This window comes from Salvia splendens, unplaced genomic scaffold, assembly GCF_004379255.2.
Source record: "Salvia splendens isolate huo1 unplaced genomic scaffold, SspV2 ctg1122, whole genome shotgun sequence".
Lineage (NCBI taxonomy): Eukaryota > Viridiplantae > Streptophyta > Magnoliopsida > Lamiales > Lamiaceae > Salvia > Salvia splendens.
The window spans coordinates 25101-34663 of NW_024598670.1; the positions used below are offsets into that span (position 1 = coordinate 25101).

Here is a 9563-nt window from a genome sequence, read left to right on the forward strand (position 1 = left end):
CCGGTTTTGGAAATTGTTGAACCGGAACCGAACCGCGAAGGTGTTTCGTGGTTATGGTTCCGGTTCCAAAACCGTCTGTTTCGGTTTTCGGCCGTCGATTTTTTACAGTTTTTCACGGTTTCGGCTCGATTTCACGATTTTCCGGTGATTTTTCACAGTTCTAGTTTGAAACGCTCAAAACCAGTGTTTCCTGCACAGTTTCGATTCATGAAAATATTTACGGTTCCGGTTCGGAACCGTAACCGCCGGAATCGTAAACCTTAAGCACCTCTAGATATGTAGTAATAAGTGAAATTTGCAGTTTTATTCTAGCGACATATTTTATTTTGTACTCTCTATCCCTAAAACATACTCCCCCCGTCTGTGAAATGTTGTCCAGTTTTGCCATTTTAGTCCGTCCGTGAAATGTTATCCACTTTGTTTTTTTTTCCATTTTTGGTAAATGGTCTCCACTTTCCACTAACTCATTACACTCACATTCTATTTTAAAACGAATATATAAATGTGAGACCTACATTCCACTAGCTTTTTCCACTCAATTTTATTCACATTTCTTAAAACACGTGCCGAATCAAACATGGACGACATTATACGGACGGAGGAAGTATTTTCATTTTTAGCTGGTTCAAATAAAATAGCTATATTTTTATGTTCAACACATCTAACCACTTTTTCTCTCATTATTTAAATTAACCAACCTTATTTTTCTCTTTATTTAAACTTACACTCACATTTTAATAACTCCCATCATACAAATTAACCAACAAATCATAAAATTTGTTGTCGACTAAAAAATACAGTATATCTTCTTAGCCGAGACGGATAGATTATACTCCATTATTTTAAAATCTTATTTCATGATCTATTTTATTAGTAGTGCTTTTTCATTATAAACTTTGTTAAATGTTTACGACTTTTTTATTGCTGGCTATACATCTAAATACAAAATAAAAATAAAATAAAGCAAAACAATAGTACTACAATACAACAATCATCACATGTAGAGACCAGTTGCAAACATAGAAGCAAAAGCCTCCATCTCCTCCTTGGTCAACGACATACCGACGACCAAATCGCCGTCGCCGGAGTTTGACAACGACACCGAATATCCCCCGCCGTCCAACGACAGAACCTCCACCTTCTCTGCCTCCCCCCATCCGAAATCCGCCTCGGTGAAATCCAACTTGGGGGAACCTACCATCGCCAAAGCCCTCATGTTCCTATACTTGGGCATCTCCGTCAACAGATTTTCCGGGCTTTTTAGAAACTCATCTCCGTCGTAGATTTTCGCCTTCATCTCATCAACAATAGCCTCTGCCGCCGCAAAAAATCCATCCTCCGCCGCCAACTTCCGATGCTCGACTCTCACCACCCCGCCACCTAACAAATTCCCGAAGTAATTCACCGCCACTGGTGGATCAAACAGCGCGTTCCTCCGGCCCCTGGCATCGGCCCCAATGATCAAAACCTCATTTTCATCTCCAGCGGGACCCAAGGATTTCGCCAAGGTGGTCCAGACATAGGCCGCCGCAACCACAAAAGTGGAGACTCGGTCTATGTTTGGCCTCGCCGAGAAGATCAGATTCTTGAGGTTTTTGGTGTCGGATTGGCGGAGGATGAACGAAGCTCTCACTCTATTGGTCGGCAATGGATGCGTCGCCGCCGGCTTTAAAGGAATCTTCTTCATCACATCCCAGAATATTCCATTGAGTCTACTAGAATCTTTGCAAATTGGTCTCTCAAAAACGGCAGAGATTCGACGTTTCTAGAAACAAACACCTTATCATCGCCGGATTTGTTGATCATAGCCCATGCCTTCATGGTGGACGCAAGAAAAAATGATAGTAAGAACTTCATAATTAAGCATATTTTCTTACAGTCGAATAGATATATTTTAATTAATTAATTTACACCAATAATATCTTTAATTATATTTAAGAGTAGTACAAATATTAATCAAAGTGTTAAAAAGTATTTCAGACTATGTCGAAAAAATTTGTTGGTTTCTTGGATTATAAGATATAAACCGGCCGTAATACAACCCAAAAGAAGGAATACATAATGGAGAAACTGAATCGAAATTCCAACGGAAAACCAAACAACTAAACCGTAAACAAAAGCAGAAGCTAGCCGAGTCGAGGAGTCCTCTTTCCGCAAGACGAGATACGCTCCGGTAGTGTTCTCGGATTGGCGTTTCGTCCCCAAAGATAAAACGGCTACGTCTCTGGTGAAGCAGCACCGCTATCAGCAGAGCTCCGGCGGATGGAGGAAAGGGCGGAGATTCGACAGAAAAGACAATGCAAAGAGGGAGAGAGCTTATGTTGTGTATGCTTGTGAATTAGTATGGAGATGCATGGAATAACTAGCCTATTTATAGACTTAGTCCAGTGCAGGGGTCAACCAGCCATTATGGCTGTTATCATTGCGAGTCTGTAACCGCCGACCGTTACAAGGCGTTACAAACCGTTACGAGAGCTGGAGAGGCTGACCCTGGACGGACGTATCGAGACACGCTGTGCGTCTAGGTTCGTTCATAACGTGTCAGCCATGTAGGATTTACCGCGTCGTACTCACGAGGTGTCATCCCGCTTGGCTCGCTGACGTGGAAACGTTGGTGCTCTAAAAAGAACTAGACCAACCAGCCTTGGGTCGAACCCAAGCACCTAGCCCCACGACCAGGCCCAAAGAACAGTCCAAAGACTACCCAAAGACCAATTGCCAAGATCCATGGACACGGGCTCGAAGCTCTCGGCGCGCGTGTAATAATCCATCTTAGTACACTAGAATTATTATATGTACACTAGAATTATTATATGTAATAATCCTACTTATTAAATACTTGTTTAATAAGCTTGTTACTTTGGGATAACTAACCTACTTAATTAATCCCTTGAGTTCTCTCATAACTCAATTAAACAGCTCGCAATTTTGCACGAATTTAATCCATTATTTCTCACTCACTGAGAATCGGATTTGAGAAAATGAATATATCACGGTCATCTACTCCGAACGTAGATCGACGCAAAATTAAATGTCTCGTTGGAAGTATTATTGGTCAAAGTCCTTTGACCGGGCATATAATTCCAACAATAAAAAGGAAAAAAAACTTTGATAGGTGTCTGGCATTACCTTCATGAATCCTAAGATTGATCTCCCGTCGCTGAGGCTATGGTGATTGCTCAAACCAACGCAGATTCCCCGGCCGGGAAAGAGAGTCACCTGCAGAGAGATCAGAGGGACAATTTGGCAACTTCCTTCATCGGCCATTTTCGGCGTGCGAGGAAGGAGGTCATAGAACTGATCCGATTCTCTAGCGTGACTCGCGACGAGCTCGTCGAAATTGAGGCCGGAAACGGCTATCGTGAGGGAGACGGAGTCGCCGGAGATGTAACGGAAAGCAGGTTTTGAGTTGTCGGCGTCGAGAGGGTAGAGGAGATTTGCGGCAACAAGGAGATAATGTTTGAGAGTTAAAGAGAGAGAGTGTTTGAGGTTTGGAACAATGGTGTTGAAGAATTCAGCTTCTGAACATGGGTGATTGTAGAAGATGAGGCGGCGGGTCGTATTGAAATGCAGCCACATCATGTCGAAGAAGGAGAGCTGCAGCAACAGCTCGGCGGCGGCGCCTTTTGGCGGTGGAATACGGCAGGTTTCGAGCACAGTTGTCATTGCAGGTTTTTTTAGTATGAAGTGATCAACAAACTATGGTGTTTTATAAACTACTTTTCCCCCTCCATAAAATTTCTTAGTCCATGTGCAATTAATTAGTCTTGTTCATTTTGGTAACGACTTTTCAAGATAAGATAAAAAGTAGATTGAATTGGTAAATCTGGAGTCATCTGTATATACCTTTATACTATCCTAAAAAAATATCACTATTTTATTTTTCAATCCTATTATAGAATTTATTACATTTATTTTTATCATTTTAATAATAGATCTTATATTCAATTAATTTATTTATATTTATATTTTATTATAAAATTAATATATAAAAATAAGATTCACATTTCATTAACTTTTTAACTTTAGCATTATAGTAATTATTAAAATCTGTGCTTGAGTTAAAACATGTCAAATTTTAAAAGGAGGGAGTATTATGTTTGTTGAGATTATAAATTATGAGTTCGAACTTTGATTCACCTTTCTGTTTTCATTGATTGTCTAAAGTTGACTGATGCGGATTCAAAAAATTGTTAGAAAATTGACATAAAAATTGTTCTCTCCCCCCTTAAAAATTCGTTACCATTTATCTCCATTAGTTTTATGAAATTTAATAAAAGTGGATTAAAAAAAATTAATAAAATTTCAGTTATATTTTAAATAATGGTTTTATATTATAAAATTTTATAATAAAAATACATCCCATATTGTACTTTTCCTCCTCATCTCTTACTTTATAATTATATATTAAATCTGTATTAATCATAAATGATCTATTTGAGAGAATATATTTTAATGGAAATCAAAGCACAATAAAACCACGTCATTTAAAACGACGTCATTTCAGGTATATTCGACAATCATGACCGTTGTAGAAACCAGAAACGGTTGAAAATCGAAACCGAAGCTCACAACTTGAGACCACGTGCAAATATAGCAGCAAAAGCTTTCATTCTCTCCAACGGCAACGATACACCAATCTCCAATCCGCCGTCGGAATCCCTAGAATTACACAACGACATCCCGTAGGTCTCACCGTCAATAGACAGCACCTCCACCTTCCTCGCCTTCCCCCACCCGAAATCCGCCGCATACAGATCGAATTTCGGCGAATCAGTCACACACAAACTCCTTATCCCCATATACTTCACCACTCCCGCCGGCCAATTCTCCACTCCTTTCAGAAATTCACACTTGTCATAAACTCTCCCCTTGATTTCACCGCCGATCGCCTCCGCCGCCGCCAGAAACCCCTCCTCCGACGCCAAACGCCCGTGCTCCAAGCTCGCCATTCCGCCGCCCAAGCAATTCCCGAAGTAATTAACCGGCACCGGCGGATCTATCATCGCGTTCGGCCTCCCTCTCGCGTCGGCGGAGAGGAAGTACACTTCCGTTTCCTTCCCGTCGATTTTCTCCCCGATCGCGTCCGCCGATTTCGCCAGGCACGACCAGGCGTACGCCACCGCGACGACGAACGACGACCCCGGACCGACGGAGATTTGCTTTTTCAGGTGTTGCAAGTGTTGTGGGGAGAGGATGAATGTAGATCTCACTCGCTGCGTCGGTACCAGAGGCGCCGGCGACGGATTGACCGGGATCTGTTTCACCGCGTTCCAGAATATCGAGTGGACTCCGGCGGGATCCTTGACCACGGATCTGTCGAAAATCGGCGGAGTTTTGGTCGAAAATTCGCCGTCGCCGCCAGATTTGTTGATCTCGGCCCACGCCGAAATGAATCCGACGATCGATCTGGCGTCGCCGAGGCTGTGGTGGTTGGTGGCGCCGATGCAAAAGCCGCGGCCGGGGAAGTGGGTCACCTGCAGGGCTAAAAGGGGGATTTTTTTATATCTGGCCTCGTCGGCGGGTTTTGGCAACGTGGGGATGAAATCGTGCAATTGGTCCGCGTCCCGAGGGTGATCCCCAGTGACCTCGCCGAAATCGCGGCCAGATTCGGCGATCATGAGCGGGACAGAGTCGCCCGTGACGTAACGGAACAGGGGTTTTTGATCCGGATCCGAAGGGAAGAGTAGATTGGCCGAGGCAATTAGGTAGTGCTTGAGAGTGAGGGAAAGGGATTGCTTTAACCGCGGGATGACCGTGTCGAGGAAATCGGCCGATGAGCACGGGTGGTCGTAGAAGACGAGGCGGAGCGTGGGCGGGGTGTGAATCCACCATATGTCGAATAGGGTTAGCGGAAGCTTTAGCTCAACCGGGGCGTCGGGCGGAGGAGGGATTCGGACGGTTTCTCGTATGGTCAGCATCGATAAATTGTGTTTCATCCTCTATTCTATGAATTTTTATAGACATTATATGTGCATGATCCGAGTAGCATGCACTACATGATAGAGTGAGATGCGACTTTTTCAATTGTTTTTCCTAAATGTAGAATCTAATTGGATCATAACTTTAATTCGGTTGGAAATTTTTTGATTAATTCTTGAATAGTAAGTATAATCTTACATTCTTGACGTGGTGGTTTACTATTATTTATTTGGGTAAATTGCTTCAAAAGTCGTCAACTTTGCAAATACTAGTTTGGTATTTCCCGTAAACTTTAAAAGTTGCATGAAAAGTCATGAACTTTACCAGGTGTTGCAAATTTCCCGTACGACACGACCCGGTACATTTCCGGAAAAAACTAATCCTACGTGGCTCGCCGGAGGCGTGACATGGCAAAACTCCGGCAGAACAATAAAACGATGTCGTTTTTTAGTTTCAATTAAATTAAAATGTATATCAATTTAGGGTTTATGTCTCTTCTCTCTGTGACAGAAATCTCAATTCCCGTCGTGGTTTCAACTCTTTCTTCTCCATTGCGACATGTAACTGGTCGCGATTCGTCAATCTACAATCTCATCGTGTTTCCTCCATAGGTAGGGTGGCTATTCCTCCATCTGCAATTCCCGATAGAAACGTCGTCCTGGATTCCTCCATCACCACCCTACCTATGGAGGAAACACGACGGGATTGTAGATTGACGAATCGCGACCAGTTACATGTCGCAATGGAGAAGAAAGAGTTGAAATCTCGACGGGAATTGAGATTTCTGTCACAGAGAGAAGAGACATAAACCCTAAATTGATATACATTTTAATTTAATTGAAACTAAAAAAACGACGTCGTTTTATTGTTCTGCCAGAGATTTTGCCATGTCACGCCTCCGGCGAGTCACGTAGGATTAATTTTTGCAGGAAATGTACCGGGTCGGGTCGTACGGGAAATTTGCAACACCTGGTAAAGTTCATGACTTTTCATGCAATTTTTAAAGTTTACGGGAAATACCAAACTATTTGCAAAGTTGACGACTTTTGAAGCAATTTATCCTATTTATTTCGATTGCTAGTATGACAATATGCATTCATTTGTCAATGAAACTGTTTTGACCACTACAATTTATACACTGAACTCATGCATCGGTGTAGTTAATTCAACTCAAAGTCTAATTTAGTTTAATCCAGGTATGAACATTCAGCATCAATGTGTAACAAGAGGCGCACCATGTGCGCACACATTTACACATGCCTAATAGAAAACATAAACTTCAAATTAACAAACTTGAAAACAAATTGTACTAACTCATGAATTTGGAGTTTTAGACCATCTTTAAACATAGAAGCAAAAGCCTCCATCATCTCCTTTGGCAGCGACATACCGACGACCAAACCACCGCCGCCGGAGTTACACAACGACATCGAATACTTCCCTGTATCCAACGACATGACCTCCACCTTCCTCGCCTCCCCCCATCCGAAATCCGCCTCCGTCAAATCAAACTTCGGGGAACCCGACGCAACCAAAACCCTCACGCCCTTTAATTTCGGCACCTCCGACAGCCGATTTTCTGGACTTTTAAGAAACTCATCTCCATCGTAGATTTTCGACCTCATCTCCCCACCAATAGCCTCTGCCGCCACAACAAACCCATCCTCCGTCCAGACATACGCCGCCGCGACGACGAAAGTGGAGACTCGAACAAGGTTTGGCCTCGCAGACAAAATCAGATTCTTGAGCTTTTCTATATCAGATTGGCGGAGGATGAACGAAGCTCTCACTCTGTTTGTTGGAAATGGATTCGATGGCGCCGTTTTCAAAGGAATGTTCTTCATTACATTCCAGAAGATTCCATCAAGCCTACTAGAATCTCCGAAAACAGAGGATCTCTCAAAATCGGCAGAGATTCGCCGCTTTTCGACACGAACGCCTCGTCGTCACCGGATTTGTTGACCATAGCCCACGCCTTCACGAATCCGAGGCTGTGGTGGTTGCTCAAACCGATGCAGATTCCCCGGCCGGGAAAGAGAGTCGCCTGGGAAGACATCAGAGGGGTAATTTGGTAATTTTCTTCATCAGCCAGCAGGGTCGCCGGCGCCGGCGTATAACTGATCGGATTCTTTAGCGTTATTCGCGACGAGCTCGTCGAAGTCGAGGCTGGAGACGGCTATCGTGAGCGGGATGAAGTCGCCGGAGATGTAACGAAAAGCGGGTTTCGAGGCGTCGGTGTGGAGAGGGTAGAGGAGGTTTGTGGCGACGGGGAGATAGTGTTTGAGGTTTGGAACAATGGTGTTGAAGAATTCAGCTTCTGAACATGGGTGGTTGTAGAAGATGACGCGGCGGATCGGATTGAAATGCAGCCAAGTCATGTCGAAGAAGAAGAGCGGCAGGAAAAGCTCCGTGGCAGCGCCTGCCGGAGGTTGGATTCTGCAGGTTTCGAGCACGGTGGTCATGCTAGTAAAATAGAAGTGAACTCAACTACTAAGGTCAAGTTAATAGAAATATGATTGGTTGCATAACGTAGTACAATGTGGTCTCTTTCGCTCCAGTACTTTTCGTCGGCGCCATTGGCGTCTCCTAAGACTGATTTGTCAAAAAGCAACGATGACGAGCAGCTTAAGTACTGCTTGTCTCCGTTGTGGATACTCATCTCGGCCTGGGCCGAGATGAACCTGGGCACGGATCTCGCGTCGCCGAGGCAGTGGTGATTGCTAAGACCGACGCAGATCCCGCGGCAGGGGAAAAGCGTCACCTGCATGGCGGCGAGAGGGGCAATTTTGTAATTTCTCTCCTCGGCCACAGGCGGAAGGAGGTCGGATTCTCTGATGTGGGATCCGGTGAGCTCGTCGAAGTCGCGGCCGGAGACGGCGATCGTGAGCTGGGCTGAGTCGCCGGAGACGTAGCGGATTAGGGGGCGGAAATTGCCGGTGTGGAGAGGGTAGAGGAGATTTCCGGCGACGGGGAGAAAGTGTTGGAGGGGTAGAGAGAGGGTGTGTTTGAGGTTTGGAACAATGGTGTTGGAGAATTCGGCTTCGGAACATGGGTGGTTGTAGAAGAAGGAGGCGGCGGATGGGGTGGAAATGGATCCAAAAGATGTCGAAGAAGCGGAGAGGTAGCGTGAGCTCGGCGGCGGAGGAGAGATGCCGCAGGTTTCAAGCACGGTGGTCATGGTGGTTGGGGAGTGAATAGTTGTGGAATATGTGCGTTTATTTATAGATTTATTATGTATAGTAAACTAAGAATAATCTTTCTTATACAAATGGGTATTATACGAGCATGAGATGCACGATGTTTTGTTTTTTTGTTTGAATTACTCGATTGTGTCGTAATTAATAAGTAAAAGAGACAATGGTAATATATATGACTCATAATTTTTTATTGACATACATTATCATCATTTTTTAAATTGGAATACAAAATTATACTTAATTTTTTAATTATTAAATTGTCCAAGAATGTGTTAAATCCAAAGTTATACTATATATTATGACAAAATAAAATATGAAGAGATAAGAAAATGATATAATAATTTTGAGTTGAATTTAAAATAGTGCCAATTTATTTGAAACGCTGTGATTTCTATGTAGCAGTATGTTTGATTTATCACATCAGTTTCGATGTTGATTATTATG

The 9563-nt window shown here is 43.5% G+C and overlaps 1 protein-coding gene and 2 pseudogenes across 1 annotated transcript; all 3 read right to left on the bottom strand.

Moving 5' to 3' along the window:
• Positions 1-994: 994 nt before the first annotated feature.
• On the bottom strand, positions 995-3666 carry LOC121788708 (annotated as a pseudogene).
• Positions 3667-4414: 748 nt separating this feature from the next.
• Positions 4415-6070, bottom strand: LOC121788710 (malonyl-coenzyme:anthocyanin 5-O-glucoside-6'''-O-malonyltransferase-like). Its single transcript, XM_042187329.1, has one exon. The coding sequence runs from the start codon at positions 5937-5939 to the stop codon at positions 4569-4571; it is 1371 nt and encodes a 456-aa protein (XP_042043263.1). The 5' UTR covers positions 5940-6070; the 3' UTR covers positions 4415-4568.
• Positions 6071-7003: 933 nt separating this feature from the next.
• Positions 7004-9100, bottom strand: LOC121788709 (annotated as a pseudogene).
• Between the last annotated feature and the right edge of the window lie 463 nt (positions 9101-9563).

Excerpts from the sequence above, each read along its gene's own strand:
- LOC121788710 (XM_042187329.1), bottom strand. The coding sequence starts at position 5,939 with ATGAAACACAATTTATCGATGCTGACCATACGAGAAACCGTCCGAATC.